The following is a 23,207-nucleotide window of genomic DNA, read 5'->3' as shown; positions in this document are numbered from 1 at the left end:
AAAAAAAAAAAAAAAAAAAAAAAAAAAAAAAAAAGGATCAGGAAAAGAGAATAGAATCTTTTCAGTGAGTTTCCTGTTAATAGGAAGGTCAGTTATTCAAACTGAGCCTAAAGCTTTGAGAATGAATTGTAATTTGGAAAGTGAAAGTACCCATAAGAACCAACTCCTTCCTCAGTATTAGAATATTTAAGATTCTTTAGAACATTCACACCTAGACTAGCACAGCATTTTGGAGCCCCATCTACTGTCTCCCAACTCTTTTCCTCTTAATGAGAAAGTAAGCGTTGTCTTCGTTCAGATTCTTATCATCCCTTGTCTGGATTAATGCCACACATTACTTTGTGTACCTTTTCTTCTAACCTTGAAAACCTGTCTATTGCCTCCAAAGTACATCTGCTATAATTGTTAATACCTCTTTTTCTTGACACATTAGGCCCTCAATGTCTGCTAAACCTCTTTAATTCCCCTACTTTGTCTTCTTAACTCTCCTTTTCCCTAGAATCTCAGCACTTCTCTTTACCGTAATTTTTCACTTTATATTCATATCGTTCATGAATATCTACCCCACTAAAATATAAAACAGGCTACAATGTTTTGCATACCTCATCAATCTTGCAAGTAAACTCAGTGCCTGGAATTTAGGAGTTTGGATGCATGTGAGCAAAGCAGAAAGATCCTGTTTACAGCCTGCTAGGCCCAGTTATTTTTCTGTGCTCTAGCAAGATCCGTTTCCAAAGGCAGGATCGGAGTTCTGGGCCATGTTTTCTCAACAACTCATGAAGATCCCTAATAGTCCATGAGAAACTGGGTGCTTACATTCCAGTTTCAAAGTTGTTTTTTTTTTAAAAAAGGTGTAAAAATAAAATTAGATTTAAATCAATCTGAAGAGAAGAGATACATTTATTTTCTAATGTGATCATGGTAGAGAATGTTGAGGTAAGGTTAAGATAATTAATTATTTTAGTTACTCTTTTACTCTTTTACCCTAGATTATTTCGAAAAAATTGTCAGGGTTGTAAAAATTTGTTGAAGACCATTTTGACCCAATAGTAAAACTAGACTTTTCAGACAGATTTTTCTTTTAATATTATGCCTTCCTTAAATAAAGTAAAAATAATAAAAGGAAAATAATTTTAGGCATATGTGCTTATACATAAAAGGAAATTTATTAAAAACCAAGGTATAAGCAGATATTAAATCATATGAGTCGAAACTACAAATGCTGATTATTAAAATTAACTCATTCAACTGATATACATATTGAGCAATATTAAATATTCATTGCTCCAGGCATTGGGGATCTATAAGTGTAAAAGTTCTTTGAAGACACTTGACTTTTATAACTTTGATGAATAGAAAACCAACTGACATGTCTTCTGAGAGTAAAAGTTAGATAAAGCGGACTTCGAGTTGTATAGTCAAAAATGATAAAAGATCAGAAATGGACTTTATTTCATACTGCTTAGAAGCATACCATTATTTTTCACATAATTGAAATTTCAGCAGCACGTTTATAAAATTAAACTATTGATAAACTTTTATCTCTACACCATGGAACTTGCACTTGAAATATTAGTAATTATATTTAATAATTTTGGTGAGCATTACTGAATAAAACATTTTAACAATGCTTAATTATTCTTATTGGCATCATAGCAGGACCTTTTTTCCATGCCAGCTTCACCTGATATTCAGGCAACTCTAATCTCACAATGCTTCACCTTTACTCATTCCAAGGTGGTTTAATCTTCTACTTTTATGCCATGTTAGCATTATAGACATGTTTTGACCCTTCTTTTTACAATGTAAAGAATAGTCCATATACAAAGCAGTATAAAGACAATGAAAGGCATCTCAAAGTTACTTAGTTGTAGGTTGAAAAATGGTATGTCTCAAAACTAACAGTAACCTTTTAGTGGATTTGTATGTACATATCTGTTGGGAAATCTCCTCTCCCTGAAAAAAAAAAAAAAATGCATGGCTTTTCATGAATAGAAATCATGACTGTGATTCTGCTATACTTGGTGTTAAGTAAACTGCATGGATTCACAAATAATTACTTGAAAACAAAATAGAGTATTTAAAACAATGTAGCACATAAATTATGCAGAGACATACAGATTAAACAAAAATATTTATTTGAGGCTTACCTCAAACCAAACAAATTGTTGCTAGTTAAATGCCTCTGCTAACATCCTTTTAAAAGTTCAAATGTAAATTTAAGAGTAAATTTTAAATATAGTTATTTATATCAAATTTGGAATGTCTACTAAACATGCTTTGATAAAAATGCTATGAGTCAGAAATCTTTAAATGCTTTAAAGAGAAGAAATAAAATTCCTTTCTTATAGATAATATGAGAACCTTTGGGAAGCCACTTGGTTTATAATAGTACTAGATTAGTTCAAAGGTCACGTGACCACATTTGGAATTTTTTTTTTTTTTTTGCTTGCAGTATCCCTCGAAGATCCATGTCTAAATCCATGATAATAATATAATCTTAATTTTAATTTGACAGAACAATTTATATTTTATTAGTTTTGAGAACTTGGAAGATTTATAATGATTATCTTAGAGCAACCTTTCCTTGAAAATCAGCTGACAGAAATGAATCAACTTACTGGCAGAAACAAATACATTCAGATGGATGGGACCACATAATGAATGGCACCTGATTTAACTGATTGTTCGATTAACATCTCAGGACAAGAATTAAGGTCACTTCCATGGTACCTCTAGACCATGAAGACCTAGAATTAAGCTAAAATTTTTCAACTTCAGATTTCAGTGCTCCTTACATTGGAAAGTAATGTAGGATTCCGATTCTTTTAAGGTTTTGACCTTTTTGGTCAGATCCCTCATCTAGACCTAAGTAAATAAAATGTCTTAATACAATTTCAGTGGATTTTGGAACTTTGTTGGACATATACTCTGAGTTCACGCTCCTAGAATATGTCAAATGAGACTCTAGATCTGTTGAAGAAATGCTAGGTTTTAGAGGTGAAGATGCAGAATTAAAATACTATTTTTTAATCATGTAAAACTATCTGAAGTAAATATGTATGAACTAACAGTTGCACTACTTGTAAAAAAAAAAAAAAAAAGTTAATATTTCCTAAAATTGTAAGTCTTCTGTAAATTGTAAAATTAAATGCAAATATTTATTTTTATAATTTTCATTTTAATAGATATTTTGAGTGCTTATAATACATATATAAGGTCATATATATTTAGGTATCATATAATTTAGATAAGGAAAATAAACATATTAATTTTATAGCATTCATGGATATAGCATCAGATGCTTCACTTCATAATTTCTAAAATGATCCATGAATTTAGAATGGACATTAACATTGAGTCATTGAAAGTAAGTAGATTAGAACACTGATGAAAATAGTTTTATGATTGGGCTTACTTCCATGCACAGATTAGATTATGACCACAAACTGAAATCCACTGGAAACTAAAAAGCTTAGTCTAATTCTGCGGCATGCCACATTTCTGAGAATTTGGCAAGTCTCATTTTCATTCAGATGGCATGTCTAGAGTGGCCAATAGTTGGTTCGTTGATCCAGCACCTGAGTGTCTGTTTTATGTAGGCACTGGTTATCCAAGGGCTCTCTCACTGGCACTTGATGGCATCTATATTTGCTTCCCAAGTGATTTTCCTTTCCAGCCTCCCTCTTTTATTCCTCCATCTGAACACAAACCCATGCTGGTAAACTTCGGCTATTTTCAGAACAGGACAAACCAGCCTTGGATGATCCAATATTTATAAAAATTTATAACTCGCTTAGTGGTTTTAAAGCTAAACAATCAGCAGTATTGCTCTTGTTCTCTGCCTTCCGTAGTGCCCTGCTTTCCAAGAGGAAGTGCTCATTCATTAATTCAACACATATTAGTAGAGCATCTACTGTGTGCCAGCCACTGAGGCTTGGGGTTTCATTATGAATAAAACAGAAAACTGCTCTTATTGTACTGCTTTGTTTATATATAAAGAATATGCAATTATATTATATGTCAGGTAGTCAGACTAGAGATGATGAAAAGTAAAGAAGTATAATTAAGAATCTAACTACTTCCTGAATAAAGAGAAAGGTCAGAGGTTTCAGAAGCAAAAACAGGTTACTTACTATATAATATAGTTTCTCACTGCAGTATCTTTCTGTACACCATACACATGAAAGAGTAATAACTGAATCTTGTCTCCTTAAGGGCAGAACAATTTATGAGGATGATTTTTAAAAATAGTGTTTCTAAATAAAAGTATCTGGGATTAGTATTTTATTGATGAATTATAGTGATTGAATGCATACTTCTAATCTTGTTAAAGGTTAAATGCTATTAACAATACAATTAAAGTGATTTTCTGAAACCTTTGAATTATTATGAAAGTCTTAGTACAGAGGGAACCTGATTATTACATATCAATAAATTGTTTATTTATACACATCTGGCCTAAAGAAATGGCACATTTAACCAGGGGATCCTTGCTAGTTTGTATACATTATTCTGCCAGGTGACCTTTTCAAGGTGACTCTCAATATTTTAGTGATTTCTGATTAAATAATAATCACTTCTATAATCTATTTTTCTTCTTGATGTCACACCAGTGTAGAAATCTCTCTCTCTCTATATATATATACACACACACACACACACACCCCTATCTATATCTATATATATCTTGCTATCACATCAATATAAAAATCTCTCTCTCTATATATATGTGTGTGTGTGTGTGAGTGTGTGTAGATACATATACCTATCTATATCCATAGATATCCATATATATAGATAGGTATATGTATCTACACACCTACATATCTAGAGAGCGATTATCCATATATATAGATATCCATATGTAGATATCTAAATCTATAGATATCCATATATAGAGATCCATGTATAGATATCTGTATCTATAGATATCCATATATAGATATATATCCACATATAGATATACAGACATAGGTATATAGATATCCATATATATACACACACAGAGAGAGATATATAGGTATATAGATATAAATATCTAGGTATATATAGAGATAGATATCTAGTTATACATAGGTATATATAGATATCTAGATATATAGGTATATAGATATATAGATATTGATAGGTATATAGATATCCATATATAGATATAGATAGATATTTATATAGAGAGATTTCTACACCGGGGTGGTCGCAAGATATATAGATATACATCGATATATATATATATATGGAGAGATAAATATACATCTATCTTTATCATCCCTCTATCTGTCTATCATCTAACTTTTCACTCATATTTTTGGTTGCATAGTAACATTGAAAAAAACTAGAAGCAAAGTACATTTATGTGTATCAGAAATCATTGCTTCAACATATAGATTTGAAGTGGGTAGCTTGAAAGAAGGAAGAAAGTAAGGATGGAAGGATATAAAAGAGATAGAAAAAAAAGGAGGAAAGAATGAAAAAGGAAAAAGGAAGGGAAAGATAAAATTATGTACACAGGAACTGTACGGGTGTGTATCAGATGGTCTCGTATTCTCACACTATGATGAGGTGAGATGTTGCCTGCCCTCCGGTTAGGCTACATACAACATGATGACAATAACTTTCCTCATGATGCTCTTATCTGAGATGGAAATGTTTTTCATGATTATCTCCTATCCAGCTTGATTCACCATCCATTTCTCCATGAATTCCTTTTCAGTTTTCAAAAATTGAGTCATTACTTTGCACTCTGAAAACATTTTGTTTTGTTTTTTGTAAAAAATAAAGCCATGTATTTGCTAATGAAAATCTATTATTGATCTTAATTATTTTCAACTATGTTAGCCTTTAGGATTCTATCAGAGTTTAAGCACTCTGGAGACATGTACAGTATTAACACTGTAGATACTAACACAGTAGATGTTAATAAATTGTATTAGGTTGAAATTAATTGAACCTTAATACATACTCAGGGTCTTGATAGAGAAATTAGGGCCTAAATATGGCAAATGGCTTGTTTATGGCTGTGGAGGCATGGCCTATATTTGCATACTTCATTTCCATTCTTTTTCAGGCCATCATATGCTTATTCACTTATTTGGGTTTCAGTTAGCCTCATCTGATAAGCCATATTTAGCTGTCATCTGCAACTCAGCTTGCTCACAAGTCTCAAATGACTTTATTACTTCTAAATAATTACTTGCTAAAATCTTTTATAGCTGGACTGCTTTAAAAATAAAGAACTACTCAACTCAAAACACTGTTTATAAACAAAAATTATGAATACCTCCTATTAGTTTGTCTAGTTAAAAAACATTGTTATGATAGCTCTATGAGTTGATTTTTGACTATTTTGAAAACTATTGATGCCATCATTGTTAATATGCATTTTACAATGGCAGTCTGTCAAAAATTGAAATGCTGGTACTTTAAAAATCCCACCCCATATGTCACTCACTCAAATCAAATTTTTGGATAATTTGGCTGAGTTTTACATTTTCCTTCTCCCTGGACACTTAGAGCTGTCACTGATCAAGATAGATTTTATTCTTTAATTTTCAAAATTCCTTTATATAGAAATGTTTGAAATACACTACTATTTTCATTAGTAAAATAGAGAGTGGTATTTCCTTAGGCATGCTTTCCTGATGAAAATTTATCATTTCTAATCAGAGTTTTGCAAACATTTTTTCCTCAGTGAATATTTAATTGGCATACCTGGATTTAATGTTTGCCTACTTTATTAAACACAGCTCTGACTTTGGAAGGTATATTTAGCACTATGCAATACAGTTTAATTATTAAAAATCTTAGGCTATGTAAAACATTTGAGGAATGTAAAAAAGGATAAATCCTGATACTACTTAAATCTTTTTAAATTCTATTTCCTGATTTAATTCTTCAAAGGCATAAATGTATACATACATGACAAATTGTATACAATGTATACAAGTTACTCTATGTGTTTTGACTCCTAAGCCATGCCAGATGAACAACTGACACTCATCTGCTGCTATGTATCTTTAGGTAATGAAAGGCCACAATTGCTCTTATTAAGATATTTAAGAATTATAAAACTTTTCCAGAAAACCTTTCCAATGTCCTCATCCTAAATTAGATGTAAGTAAATTATAATGCTGTAGGTATGTCTTACTTTGTGGTTTCTCGGCTATTACTTTGGTTTACTTATTTGTTTGGAGTGACCCAGAGTTGATCATGTCTGATAATTAATACATCACCTTGATGGTTAAGTGTTTTCTTCAAGTGTGAGAATCCCATGCTTTGAACCAACTCTCCATAGATAGAGAGAGAAACATCTAACTTGGATTGGAATGAGAGACTGCAAAGGATAACATCTGACATTTGAACCTTCAGCTGAGGTGCAAGAATGCCAGCTTGTGTCCCTGAGCTTTGAGATTATAGGCTGTGTTACTACCATGCAGACTTCTTGTGGGTCTGCTGCCTTTGCCGCTACAGGATCCTTTAATATTCCAACTGGTGGGTAGGTCCTAGGATATCCACAGAGATGGGATGCTTTCCATTTTAAATACACAGAAAGGAAAGAGAACAGCAAAGATATTCAAATTGCTTTGTAGATTTGTTTTCCTGAATGTATTTATGAATCACTAAATATGAAACATAAGAATTTATCCTCTACAGTTAGGCCTATTTGGGTTTGAAGTTCTATTCTACCACTTATTTGTGTGCAAGCCTTGGCAATTGCACCTCTATGTGCATCAGTTATATTTGTCTATAAAAAGAGGATAGCACCATCTAATGCTTGTGACTATACCAAACTCATGTGCCTGGCATGTAGGAGACAATTAAAAATGCGTGTTTATCATCATCATAATTATCATTTACATCATTTTACTAAAAGAAGTCTCTAGTCCTAGAGAGAGGGCACCACTGGGAACTAGTGGGTGAGGAAGGAATCGTGACATAATCTTAGGCATCATTTAATGTAACTGCTTCAGTTCAGAGATGCCCAAAGGGTATCTTAGAGAATTTAATCAGGTAACTCAGGTGAGGTCAGATTGTTAGGCTGAGGAAGAACTGGACTTAGGCTTCCAGTACCTCAAATTCTGTCAATTTTTTTTCTTTTCCTTATTATCTCATCCCAGTATAAGTATTCATCAAAAGTTTATAAAATTATATCGTTGGTTGCTCTGGAAATTCTACATTTCATACAGATATGGAAGCAACCATAAACCAGTCTGCAGGGATAATATCAGCAGAATGCATAGGATCTACTGCCTCTGGGACACAATGAAATAGCAGTGAAGGTGGAATATAAATTGCACTGAAACTGGCTCCTCAGTTACAGAATGCCTGGGGATATGCACTGTGAAATTTACCTAGTCTTTGTGTTGGTAATTCCGTCCTACTTTTAATTTGTTGTTGGTTTGTGTGTATGAGTGCAGCCTTAAATTATCAAATGCATACTTAAATGATGAATATAAAACCATTTCAGAAAATTTATTTTTAAAGGCCAGATTAAAATTCAGTGAAGTAGAACAATAAATGTACATTAATATAATGCAATTATATTAATGTCTAATTCTCATATAATTAGTTTCCCCTATATAACCTTTCTGTATTAGCCATTAAAGGCTCTCCAGTTTCTCATTATCCTTATATGGTATCCTCATACCCTGCTTAGCTGGTATTAGTTTATTTTGATTTTCTTCTCTTTAAATTTCACACTTCACTAATTATTACAATGTGAATAGCCCAATTGCAAATATGAGTAAATAGCTAAATAGTTTTGGCAATTACTTTTCTATAGGAAAATATTAGGGAAATAAGTTAAATGCAGTTATAAATTGTATAGCTATATGGCTTTCCATAAATATTTGTAAACCTGTGTATTTGCCCACACATGTGCATATTTTTATGTAGAGTCTATTACTGTGAAAAGATTAAAGGAAAATGCATTTGCTTGTATTTCTGGTTGCATGAAAAGAAACATTAAAAGAGAAAGAAAAAGAGAGAGAGAGAGTGTGTGCAATAATGATCTCCCTTGAAAATTACTTTACTTCTGTTGCAGAAAATAGCCATTCATTTATTCTTCAGTTACTATCTACCTAATTACCATATGAATACTCTGTAATTACATATTCATCATTGTCCTTTAGAGTACATGATTGTGTTTGGTGCTACTATGTAGTTCTTAGTGTAATTACCCCAACAGAGGTTATAACAATTTTTATATTGTGAATATAAAGGGTTGTGTAATTTCATGGTTCGCTCTAGTTTCTTAGCACAGATTCATTACATTTCATTATTATTCCTTCTTACCATATCTAGACTATCTCATCTGTTATGCCATTCAGGTCAGTAAAATGCTCAAAACTTATGAGATGGCATGCTCGATAGGAAGGAAGACATTACTTTGGGTAGTAATAACTTTAGGCTTTAGCCATAGTAACCATTTAGATCAATGTTGGGTCCTTTTTTCTTCTTGCTTTAACCTTATGATCGACTTGTCAGTTATCTCAGAGCTAGTGTGCCATCATGCATTTCTGAGTTCTTTCCAGGGTTCCTAGTATACAATAAGGCGCATACATGTCCACAGCAAATAATCAATTATGAATTCCTCATTTCCATTTTATATTCATAGCCAAATTGCACATGTTGTTCATAAGATGATTAACTGTACCATTCATAAATTGACTACTTCTATTGACCAGTGTACCTAGACTCATCTATCTTGTCTTCAACCACTCTTTACTATCTTCAGTCCCTTCCTTATCCCAACCCCTACAACAACAACAAAAAAATCTTTCATCATCTATATTTTTCTTCTAAACTGTCATTTTCCATCTATCACTGTTTCCAACTTTATTTTAGTGCTACTAATTATTAAGCTAAATTTAAAATTTGAACAACAAAATAAAATGGTTGTGCCTGAAAGTGGAGTGTGAGTTGAGTGGTTGTGTATCTGTGTTATCAAGTAGAAAGCCATCCCTTTGCTGCCCACCACCTCCTTTATTTTTCGGGAAATTATTAAGTTTTTCATTTAGATTTGCCTACTCTCCATATTCAGTAACATTTCACTTAGCAAAGGTGAAATATAAAAATTAAATCCAAAGGCTATAAAACTTCAACAACAATTGGTCCTCTTGGTCCTTTACTAATAAATGATTAGTAAAGTATCAATACATTTTACTTAAGAAAATATGTATCTATCTTTATAAAGGCTACTTTCAAAATTATTTTAAAGATTTGCGGTGCTTAAAGTAGTAACCTCAATGGGATCATGAATATTTTTAGTGCTGTGGGATGAAAAATAAAAAGGTGTTTATCTAATAACTATTAAGTTTCTGTTTTTTTTTTTTTTTTTTTCTTCAGAGCTTATAGATCAGGAAAGTAACCTTTAGAACCAAAGTAAACAATTACATACTGAAGAAGCCTTCTCATATACTATTCTTCAGACTTTGCTAAATTAGTAAGCCAGTTTCCACTGGGCTGAGAAGTACTAATGAAGTATTCATTTTATTAGATAAATGGCTGAATTGATACTTGGAATTTAAATATGAGTGTGTAGTAATTATGTGAGAGTATATAGAGAGGTGACACTCATGAAAATATGGCACATATTTATACAAGTTTACACAGATGCTTGTAATTCTAAGTGCATTATAGATGTGAAGGGAATGAGAGAGAAATTAAACTAGCATTCTTATGATTTACTAATATTGCAGTTATTACTTTGAGTCAATTACAGAAAACCGGGACTTTGTTTGAATCACCCAATTTAGAAATAGACAACACCATCAGATGTTTCAAACTCTTTCCTGGACTTGCACATAGCATGCACCATGATAACATTTGAAATAACAGAGGACGCTTGAAGAGATTTTTTTGCTTTACAATTTACAAGTATCCAATGATTGTGTCATAGCCGAAATATCAGATGCTAAAGTCTCTTATTAAGTAAGATCTGCTTTCTGCTGTGTTCAGGAGTCTTGGAGTGGGAAATGAGTAAATAGGAAAGCCCTTAGGATGAGAGAGAGAGGGAGAGATTGAGAGAGAGAGAAAGAGAGAGAGAGAGAGAGAGGGAGGGAGAGAGGGAGGAGAGGGTAGGAGGCAAGAGAAAGGGACAAAGGTATTTCATAAACGTCAAAGAATAGGCCCTAGAATCCTAACGGGTGCAGAAAACAGTCCAACCAAGCATCTAACTCAGCAGCTTCCACATGCTTCAAATATTAAGCCAAATAACTGGAGATAGAAGATTTTCACAGCAAGGCAATGGGAGGCAACTCTGCCAGGGCTGGAATGTAGTGAGCAACTCTTTGCCCCTGAATTTTAACTCAGCATGGAGTGTTAAGAATGTGAACTGGGTGAAATGAAATGTCTTCCCATTTGAATATCTGTAGAGAAAAGGTTCAGAGCATAAAATGATTTCTGCCATTTTTAGAGGGGACAAAATGGTATGGCTTAAAAACATGCAATTTAGAATTATTTATTAAAGTGTAAATTCTAATATTTGCTTTTTTCCCAATTTTATCATAAGCAAACATTTCTTTTACAGTCTTGGATTCTATTTTTATGCCATGAGGCCAATCAACTGCATTGAATAATGCATATCTGACATGCTATGAAAAAAAATATTGGATGCATTAAAGAGTGAAGGATTTTCTGTAAAGCATAAAAAGTGAACCATTAATATTTTTTAAAAGTTGTTCCTACAAAGAGAAAAACTATTTAGCCTAGTTAGCTAAATAAATGAGAATTTCTAAAACATTCTAAGGTAGCTCATGTACCTCTTATTTAAAAGAAAAAGCATTCTCTGTTGAAGTGTAATATACACAGAAAAGTTTAAAATCACAAGAAACAGTTCAATTAAATATTACAAGGTGTACACATCAGTTTAAATCAGCATTCAAGTCAAGAAAAACATTATCAGCACCGCAAAAATTCCCTCATGTTCTTCATCACTGTCCTTTCTCGTCTCCCATAAGATAAATCCTTCATGACTTCTAAAACCATAGATTCAATTTAACTTTTGAACCTTATATAAATTTTTAAAAATGTAGTATATTTTTGTGTCTGTTTTTCTCAATATTATTGTTGTGAGATTCATCCATATTTTTGCTTATAGCTGTATTTTGTGTGTTTGTATACATGCATTTTATTGTATAAATGAACCATAGTTTATCCATTCTTGGGACAGACATTTAGACTTTTTTAAATTTGGGCTGCTTTTTTAAATACTGCTGTGCATATTACATGTATGTTTCTTGACATATATGTGCATGCTCTTCTTTTGGGTATATGTTAACAGCGGAAGTGCCAGGTCATAAGGTGTTCATATGCTGAAGTTTAGGAGATACTGCCAACCGTTTTCCAAATTGGTTGAACCAATATTCTCTCCCACGGGTAGTAGATGAGAGTTTCCACTATTATTATATTATCAATCTGGTGGGTGTGTAATGGTATTTCATTGAAGTGTTAACTTAATTTGCATCTCCTTGATTACTAGTGAGTTATGTACAGGCCCACATCTTTTCATTTTATTCTTTATTACTTATTTATTTATTTATTTTTGAGACAGAGTTTCACTCTTGTTGCCCAGGTTGGAGTGCAATGTCATGATCTTGGCTCACTGCAACCTCTGCCTTGTGGGTTCAAGTGAGTCTCCTGCCTCAGCCTCCTGAATAGCTGGGATTACAGGTGCCTGCCACCACGTCTAGCTAATTTTTTGTATTTTTAGTACAGTTGGGGTTTCTCCATGTTGGTCAGGCTGGTCTCGAACTCCTGACCTCAGATGATCCACCCACCTCAGCCTCCCAAAGTGCTGGGATTACAGGTGTGAGCCACCGCACCCAGCCCATCTTTTAAATATAAATCTAAGATTTAATTTATGCAAAAAAACCTTATAATTAGCATACTGCAGATAAGTTTTTTAACTTTGACCTTTAGTACTTTACGTTAAATGCAAACAATTCTTTGCTGGAGTGTGGTCCTGGACATTCATCAACCTTCAAAATATTAACCCATTTTCTTCTAGTTATTTGGGTCTTTTCAGGGGTATAGTTATAAAAACAAAGTGCTTCAAAATTTTACATGAGAAATTACATTTTAATTTTGGTTTTCAATGTTAGTTAATAAATAAGCTATTTTGGTCAAATCAAATCTATTTACAAGTATTAGACAATGTAGTCCCTTTGCCAACTAGTAAAATTCTCTCCAGATCATCATTTCTTACATTTTCTAGTTCCCATGGGAACTACCTGGGCCCCATTTCAGACCTATGAATTAAAATCTAGGAGTGGGTGGCAGGGAAAGGCACTGGAATTTTCATCTGCAAATAAGTTACCTGTATGATTCTATAATTAATTATATCCACCATGGCAACCTTTGAATAATGACATAATAAGAAAATGTTGCAAAGAAACATCACCAGACTTCTGTTTCATCAGACAGCTAATCAGCCCCAGTGGATGAAATTTTAAAGCAGTTGGGGGAAATATTAAAAGAGTTTTTATGAATTAGAGGTATCTTGCAACCTGCCTAAAGAAGGTTGTTCTTCAGAGGTGTCTTCATTGAATGGGAGGCTGTCCTGGATGATCACATAGACTGCTGTTGATACATTCTTCATAAAGAAAAACAGCATTTGTGTAGTGTACATATGCCCTCCAAGCCTAGAACACAACTACGGAAACCATAATATATGGCTACTAACACTATGTTAAATTTCAGATCTCCAACTCTCTCACCTTTTGAAAGTGCTATATGTCTTAAATATATCCAAAACCCTTATTAACAGACTTAAACCCTGAATCTCAATGAAGGTACTTGGCATAGTGCAACGGCAAGCATAGGAATGCTTGAAATAAATTTCCATAAATATGAAGCAAGTCTGTCAATAAATTTCTCTCTGATTAAATAAAGGGCTAGATAAACATAAACATGAGAATTATAAATTATGTTTTAATTTTTCTTACCCATTATAATTGTTATATAGCAGGATGAAGTTTATAAATTGTGATTTTTATCTCAGCTAATCTAATATTGCTTCACAATTAAATAGAAAGAAATTGCATCTTCTAAACACAAAGTCTAGAATCAATTTAATCAATTATTTCGCATAGGATCATTTGTATTATTAATTTCAATATTTAAGTGTGATAAATGATAATATATCCATATATAAAAACCTAGACATGTTTGCTTTTCAAAAGACAAAAGCAGAATGTCTAATTCTATTGTTAGAGTGGTTGTTATATTATTAACTGGTCTTTGTTTCATTATGCATGTTCAAGGGGTATAGAAATATTTGGGTGAAGTGTTCCTTTGTAATTGAGAAAATTGTCTGTGATGCTCAGTGAGAAATGGCCTTCAAAACAATAGGTTCAGATTACAGGGAGCTTCATGACTGATGGGAAGATTAGTCTCTTACCTTAGAAAAGGATAATAGCCTAGATTTCTGTTATTATTCCCCATGAATGGTGGATCAGTTAGTCTCCCAGCTTGCTTTCCTCTTGCAGTTCCATGAGAGGTATAACTTGTCATTTGCTCACCTGCTTAGGCATGCAGAAGATACCTGGGTTTGTTCTGCTACATGTACAGGGAGGCTCATTTCCACAAACTAAAGTCAGGCGCAGGGGTAGGAGTCCTCTGCTCACCACATGTGGCTGACTGCCACTGTCACTGCTTGAGACTGTCATCACAGCACTTACTACTGTTACTGCTTGGGATCGTCATTACAAGACTGAATGAAGGAGCGAATGTAGAAATGAAAACTTAAGACAAAAGAAACTGCTTTAAGGAAAGGGCCAGGGGAGGAAGAAGAGAGTTCCCTGCTTCTAGTGAGCAAAGACAACCGCCAAGCTTCTATAGCCTTTCGTATTTATTGGGTAATAAGAGCAGGTCGGCTTCTTAATTGATCACAGGTTCATATTGTAACTGGCAGGCTTCAATTATGCCTAATCATAAGAAACATTTGTGCCTGGATCATGACTGCCCTCAGCAGTCCTTCTGGGTGGCATACACAGTTTGTCAGTTTGACAACATTCTGCATTTATGAAAAACAGTTTGTGGCTTACTCGTATAGCCTTCAGTGGTATACCAATTTGATCACAACCCTCATTCTTTCGGCCTCCAACAACCAAACATTACTCTGTTCTCTGGATGAAAAGAGGAATGAAGGAGGCAACAATAAATGACATCCAAAGAAATGTTAAGCATTTCTGTTCATTTCAAACTATAATTATGTTGTTCATTAGAAAGAAAGTGAAGGGAACTTGTTAACTTAAATATTCAGAACAAAACGAGTTTGTCAGCTAGCATTATAGCAATACAAGCTCTCTCCTCTTAGCCAGAGGAAAATGATGCCTAACTCAAAGAGGAGAATCTATAGCCATTATTAAAGAATTCTACTTTATGTGTAATTATAAGCTGTTTTTACAAATTTATCTACCTATTGATTGATCATTTTTAAGTAATAAATGAAAGGGTCACCTTTATTATGACTGAAGAAAAATGTCCTGTAATATAATTTTATTTTTCTGTTGTACCTTTTTTTCTAGACGTGTGCCACTACTATTGTGTGAATTCTGAATCATGTACCATTGGGGATGATGGAAGTGTTGAATGTGTCTGTCCAACACGCTATGAAGGACCAAAATGTGAGGTTGACAAGTGTGTAAGGTGCCATGGGGGGCACTGCATTATAAATAAAGACAGTGAAGATATACTTTGCAAGTAAGTGGATATCCAGCTTAATTTATAAAAGCATTTGTACCCCAATGGACATTGCAGTTCAGTAGTAAATTGTAAAACTTTGTAGATAGTTTTTATTCTAAAATTCTGTATTGTGCCCATTGTAGTTTTAATGGCTAGAGAACAAATCTAGTTCATTTTAATTTAACCCTAACTTACTCAACATCTATTGTGAATATCTGGGAATTATGAAAATCTGTTATGTAATAAGATGGTCATATTATTCCCTATACCAAATATTCCTACACAAGAAGTGCTGGCATTCACATACTTCCAAAAACTGCATGTAATATTATTCAATTAGATTAGCTCAGGCTTTTAATTGTTTCATCATTCTTATTGACAGTAAGTAGGTTTGCTTTTCTGTTGCAAATTGATTTGTCAAAGGAGGAGCAAAAGACCTGTCTAATGAAAACACACATTGATCCTGTTTTTTGTTTTTTTTTTTTAAATCTGACTTTGAACATTATGATCTAAAGCAAACAGAAGGAATAATGTGTTCTGGGAAGTAATTAAAACAAAAATCTTTGAGGTTGACTTTCATTGCACTGCCTTTTACCCTTTGGCTTTAAGATTAAGTGAATGGAGAACAGAACATCGCAGCTAAAGGGTGGTGCCATTCACTTTCTATTGTGAAACAAGTCTATGCCACTGAGGTTAGAGATCAATCCTCACTCCAGACCTCTTATAACAGCTTTTTAAAGGAAGGGCTTATAAAGGACTGGACTCTATCACTTGCCTTGCTTGGGAGTATAATAAATAAGAATATGAGATAGGAAAGCATGCCATAAAGTGTCCATGTCACAGCTTCCACTGAGAGCTCTCCAAGGGTGCCAGATGAGTTATGTTGCTCTGCCAAACAAGGCCCAATAAAATTTTATTACAAACAACATCAACATTTTTTATTTACTATCATTTTAGAATTTACTCTAAATATGATTTGTATTATCATTATGAATGACATTTACACAAACCTGCAAAATTGGGATATTTGAAAGTACATTTTTTAGAAAAGTAATTGAAAATATGATTGATATATAAATATCTGCCTTGGATAAGTACATAAAAGTGAAGCACACTTTCATATAAACTATCCAAATCATGTTTCCTCATAAAGCTCATTTGTTCTTTGTGATGAAACTGTAGCATGACAGAACTGTATTTCAATTAGTGAGTGTACATTGTTCTCTATGTCCTGTGCACCATATCAGGATAAGCTACGGAATCTTCTTTACAATTCTATTCCACTTACCCCAGAGATCATGGGCTATCATATGAGAAATGGTGTTAGCCAAAGTTTCCTACTCATCTTACCTTGGAAAAGCTCATGTGAATGTACAGAGCCTCTTCCCTTCATGTAAGGAAGAAAGGGCAGAGCTCAGGGCCCCTCAGTATCGCTTGTTATCCAGTCAAAAATGCCTTCCCCTAAACAGAAACACCAGATTCTCACAATGAGCAGGCTATTGAGGTGCAGCATAAGAGTTTGTGTTTTTTAAATGGTCTTTTTGGAAATGTATATGTAAGAATGGATAAATAACAATTGCTAACAATGAGGAGATAGTGGAACTTTTACAATAGGGAGTATAGTAATACTTGATTTATTAAACAGGCTATATAACACTTGAACATGACAATACAAACATAATTCTTTAGATTTTCTGAAATGTGTTAGAAGATTAAAGTTGGTTTTTATTTCTATGATACTTTTCACATTAGCATTAAAATGAAGTTACGGTGCTGTTGGAATTTCTGTTTCATAGGTAAAGAACAGATAGTAAAACAAAATTGCAATAAAATTAATCATTTTTACTTAATTAGGAAAATTCAAGCCATCATGTATATTTGTGATTACAAATAGGCAGTTGTGTTTCTAATGAACAGCCTATGAACTGTTAAGTAGAACAGGTACTCTATCAAGTATAGTGAGTATAATCTTTAAAACAGAGCCAATTGCATAATTTTCTCTTTTCAGGAAATCAAAGTGAATACTGGTAAGGAAAGACTTGACATAATCTTGAATAACCTAAATTATGTCTTTTTGATGAGCATTGCCATGGGAATTATTTGTGTGGCTGAATAACTAGTAATTAACTTTTGGAAAATGATACATCACATATTCTGTGTGTGTGTGTGTGTGTGTGTGTGCGCATATGTGCTGAATGCCTCTAAAAATAAAATTATTATGAAATATGAGCTGCATTCTTTGATGTATTGTAATGATTTAAACTATTTGTATTTCACGTTTAAAATGTCTACAAATTTCTATCTTCAATTTAGGATTCAAACAAAAACTTTAGAAGGAAAAAGAGGCAACATATTCTGTATCCATTGGAAGCAGAGGTTTCAAAGCAATCAATTAGGGTTTTTTTGTCTCTTTTAGATGAGATTTGTTATACAGTTATCTTTTTTTTTTTTTTTGTAGGAAATCATTTAATGTATAATGAGCTAATTTTCCCTTTTGAGGCCATTCCTTTGATAAAACAAGAAACTAATTTTTTGACCTTAGGATTTTCAAAGAGGCTGGGCCCGGAGGACAAGTAAAAGTCCCTTAGATGCACTTAGTCTATCAGACACCAATACCACTGATTGCTTATTAATTCACTGCATCCATATTAGGGTGCCTCTATAGGTTATAAAGGATGGGATAGTCTTTGTACAAACTTGAGACCACCCTCCCCTTCTCTATGTCTTGTTCTGTTTCCCTATATCTTTATTTCACATCTTATACATAGTTACACTGCTCACTGCTCTTGTTTATCTTGAAAAGAAATGTGATTTCACAATCTAAGCTTTTCAGAAATATCTTCAGATTAAATACCAATGAATGTTAAAAGCAGTTGAGGGAATTTTCAGTAGCTGCACGACCCACATGAGGTCAAATGAACATGCACAGAATAAATAAACTATATGCCAACCAATTATTTTTAGGCATCTCACCTATCATTAGAAATCACCCTATGACAGACGTACTACAACAGATATCCATCGTGGAGAGGATCAAAGTGATCAAGCGATATTGTAGCCGGATTATTTTGTCAAGGTTATGTCCAAATGCACTGTGATACCATTGATTGTTTCATAGCAGCTAATACTGACATGACCACATATTCAGAATTGCCAGCATGATCTGCTGTTAATTCTGGTTTTGACCCACAGAGTAGGTCCCTGGATAGTTTGAAATGTTGATGCACATTTCTGCATTCACTCAACAGTTTTCACTGTCCAATCTAATTGTTTGCATATTTATTTAAAAAATGTAACATGGCAAGTAAAAAATATCTGTGTTTTTCCTAGTATTATTATGTTTATTTTTACGATGTAGCAGTAGTTATTTATTCTTATCCCTAACATGCGATGTGACTTTAAACTTAGAAACATTTTGGTAAGTTTCAAGAAAGCCTGTCTTATTACTTTGTGGTCATGTTGCACATTGCCCGTATAATATAACTGATTTTTTGCTGTTGTTGTTGTTGTTATGAACTACTCCATGTTTTTTATGTTAGAATAAAAATAGTTCGACATTAGTTACAATACATATTCAAAGAGAAACAGTGGAATAAAAGTGGCTACAGGATAACCCTCCACTTTCTTCTGAAATGTGGGGTCTAAAAGTCCTAGCATTCTTTGAAACAGATTTTCCACTTTAGAAGAAAAGCTAAAGCACTTTTTTCCAGAGTACTTGATCATGTGGTTTATCATTCACACAGACGTCACCAAACCCTACTTACATGAAAAAGCAACAAGACATTGATGCTAATGTCCCCCGGAAGTGTAAATGATAGACATTAGAGTATATTTTTTGCTCAAATGTTTATATTAAATGAACTGGTTGAAAATTTGAAAATTATCAGAAGGAAAATTTTATGGCATCATTCTAACATAAATTAAATAAAAACTGCCTCTAGTGAGTCAGACATCCTGAAAACTTCCTTTTAACCAGCCACTCCATCTCTCCTATATGATGAATATTCTCATCCACAGAGAGTTTATGTCAGTTTTCAGCAATAATGTTGCCAATAACAATGAAATTTTTTTCTTTGTTGTTGCAGCTGCACTAATGGAAAGATTGCCTCTAGCTGTCAGTTATGTGATGGCTACTGTTACAATGGTGGCACATGCCAGCTGGACCCGGAGACAAATGTACCTGTGTGTCTGTGAGTATTTAATCAAGTCATGGGCATTTTATAATAAGCCTTTGTATGTACATGAAATCCCCGTTCTATTATTCTCCTTTCCTGGGGTAATTTTAAATGAGTGTTTCATGGACATCTCTGATCAAGTATTGTCCCTCATCAGCTCACGTGCTGCAGAATCTCCTCTTTCATCAAATTGCTAATGATTTCATGAGGAAGAGCTCATTCTGTTCTTAGCATCATACCATTTCAGACATGCATAGACCTTTGAACTTGGAAATGCCAGAGAAAAGTGTAATAATTCTATTGACCTTATTCTCATATGTGAAGCCCAGAGATAATCATCTTTTATGAATCCTTTGGTACTTATGGCCATTTTTTTCAAAAGAACATGTAATATTCTTTCAAATGTATAATGCTATTTGATGTTTGTATGAGGCTTAGACTGTTTTATTATGTAAACCTATTAAGCCCCTGACTGCTTTAGAATAACTTGAGTGTCTGAGTTTCTCAACACCTAGGAAAAATATTGGGTATATCTATAGTGCTCCTGAGAAAATCTGGAATTTAATATTTTCCCCCCTCCATGATCTGATTATCCAGAGTGGATAATTTGAAATAAAATCATTCAGATTACATGGTCACTGTTGGGAGTTTCATCACTGTTTGACTGGAAGGATGATGCCCACGTATAACCCACATCTGCATCCCGCTCCCGACCTTGTCAGAGTAGCATGTGATGAGTGTGTTTGAGAGAGAAGTGAGCATATCTGGAACCTTTCGTTCAAATGTTACTATCTCTGTATGAAATGAATTTAAAACATATTTAGCAACAAAAAAGTCAGACGCTTTATTTAGCTGTATTTTACTGAAATTCTGCAGATGCTCTGTGGGGTTTAAAAGTCAGCGCTGTGACCAGAAAGAGAACCCTTGTGATCACTACTGTCAGAATGAGGGGATTTGCACTTTAACTGCGTTTAATGAGCCGAGATGCAAGTAGGTTTAACCTTCCACTTACCGCTGCGCTTCGTGTGACATCATTTCAGGCCACAGTTCATTGGTTTAAATCATGAACATCCACATGCATTTCACAGAGTATACTTAATCTCGGGGCTCATCTGTGTCATACACACTTAACCTTTGCTTCACTCACCAACAAGTGTGTGCACCACAGACTGCTAGAGTGTCTAGAAATATAATACATGTAAAAGCTCGTGGAACTGTTTAATAAAAATACATTTGCTAGAAAAGAGTAGCTTTTAATTAGAGAAGTACAGAAGCAGGTGTTTTAAGACTATTTCTGTATACTATATTCGGAATGCTAATTTTTATTTAGTAACTGACTTTTTATTTCAAACACAGATGAAGTGCTATATTTTGTTTTCCAAAATTTTACTGAGAACTGCCCTACCTTCATCAGTAAGAACCTCTTTACAGATGAAGTCTTAGAGTAAGACCTTTTTTACAGTCTGAAAAATTTTCAGAAACTTTGTTTCTTAATACTTTAAATCATTCTTTCTTGATTCAGTTTGTAGTGTTTTGAACATATATGCAAAGTAAACTCATCTCCTCTGAGAAATTTCTAGGATCACCTTTGAGTTAACTGTCAATGTTCATCACAATGGAAATTATTTTTGCATTGTGCCTTTGACCTTTAGAGATCAATCATATCTGGCATATAATCCTTAATAACCAGTGTCATAATAAGTAGCCCTGATTGGAATCTGATCACTTCCAGTAATCTCAAAGTACCTAGTAGTGGTTTTAAAGCACAATTGTATTAAAATTCAGATATTTTATTACCAAAATGCTACTATTTTATTCATAATGAGTTGCTGAGACTTGAGGCAGAGGCTTGAGCTGAAGGAGTTTTGTGGTGAAGGTGATACTTGTTGGCATGTAAAGGAAAGTCTTGTAGATCACCCACAGGGACTCTACATCAAAAGATTTGACCACACTTCAATTAACAAGTGATTAGGGCTTGAACTTGGGTATCGCAACAAGAGAAAAGAATGAAGAGAACAATAGATTCATTAATATTTCAGAGTTAGTATGTCTAAGGTTCTCCTTGGCCAAAAATTGATTCAAGTACTTACTTTATTTCTATTTTAGAACACCAGTAATGCTTCCTCTGAATCCCAGTCTTCGTTTGTCCTGCCCTTGTCTCACTAATTCTGGGCAAAATATATCCATTTCAGGCCCACCTTTCCCACCCAAAAATAGATCTCAGGATGACTCCCTGTCCAGAGAACGTACCTGTGTTACGAGAATAAAAATCTCTCACGGGTGTAGCAGCCCACATTGATTTTTTTTTTCCACTTTGTGCTCTTACTAAGTATCATCAAAGTCATACAGTTTAAAAATAATTGGCCTAACTGATAAACACAACCAGGAAAAAAATATATTAATTGTGGGAGTTTAGAGCAACCTCTCCTACTTTTGTGTGCTTGTGTCTCTATCTCTGTTTGTATCTTTGGAAATGTGTGTACCTTGGTCTTCTATGCCTTAAAATCTATTCTGATAGTGGGCATAATGTGTATACAATCAACCCTCTATATCCCTACACTCCACATTTGTGGACTCAACTAAGTGCAAATCAGAAGTATTTGGAAAGAAAAATTGTGTCTGTGCTGACCCCATACAGATTTTTTCTTTCCAAATTTTTCTGTGCAGACTTTCCCAAGTTGTTATTCTCTAAATAATACAGCAAAACAACTATTTACATAGCATTTACATTGTATTAGGTATGATAAATAATCTGGAGATGTTACACATATAGCGGAGGGTGTGCATAGCTTATATGCAAATACGATGCCATATTTTTTATCTGGGACTTGAGCATCCAAAGATTTTGGTATCCAAGGAAAGTCTTGGAACCAGTTCCCCACAGATACTGAAGACGACTCTACTGCATTCCTCACCTACTTAAACTATATAAGAAGCAAGGAAGAATTACACTCTGTTATTGTTTATTCATCAATTCCTTTACTAAATATTTAGTAATAATCTATGATGAGTGAGTCTCTGTAAAATTTTGAAGTCAATGACAGCTAAAACTGACCTAGCAAATACTCTGTACCATGTACTGTGTTAAGCCCTATACACATTTTATGTGTGTAGACTGTTAACCATAAGTATTATTATTATCTAATTGTTATTCCGTTTTCATAGATTACAACATTAAGGTCACACACTAGGAAGGGGTCTGAGACTTAGACCAGTCCTGTTCAATTCTAAAGTCCGTACCCTGGTTAAAATTCTTACACTGCATTGCAGTCTTTATGCTGTAACTATCTCAATAGTTTTTACTTTAGAGGAACTTAAAATTCATTTTGGGAAGATGAATCGCTT

General features: G+C 33.6%; 1 protein-coding gene across 3 annotated transcripts in view; it reads left to right on the top strand.

Annotated features, from left to right (window-relative positions):
• LRP1B (LDL receptor related protein 1B) overlaps positions 1-23,207 on the top strand; it is a 1,950,491-nt gene that overhangs the window by 1,886,440 nt on the left and 40,844 nt on the right. For 2 of the 3 annotated variants that reach the window (XM_031651762.1, XM_031651761.1), the window contains 3 exons: positions 15,531-15,705; positions 19,773-19,877; positions 20,739-20,852. In XM_031651762.1, coding sequence (XP_031507622.1) covers positions 15,531-15,705; positions 19,773-19,877; positions 20,739-20,852 — 394 coding nt within the window. The remainder of the gene's footprint in view (positions 1-15,530; positions 15,706-19,772; positions 19,878-20,738; positions 20,853-23,207) is intronic. The other variant, XM_031651763.1, reaches the window with a different exon arrangement.

The sequence above is a fragment of the Papio anubis genome, chromosome 10, assembly GCF_008728515.1.
Source record: "Papio anubis isolate 15944 chromosome 10, Panubis1.0, whole genome shotgun sequence".
Classification (NCBI taxonomy): domain Eukaryota; kingdom Metazoa; phylum Chordata; class Mammalia; order Primates; family Cercopithecidae; genus Papio; species Papio anubis.
This window is presented reverse-complemented; position numbering and strand designations above follow the sequence as displayed.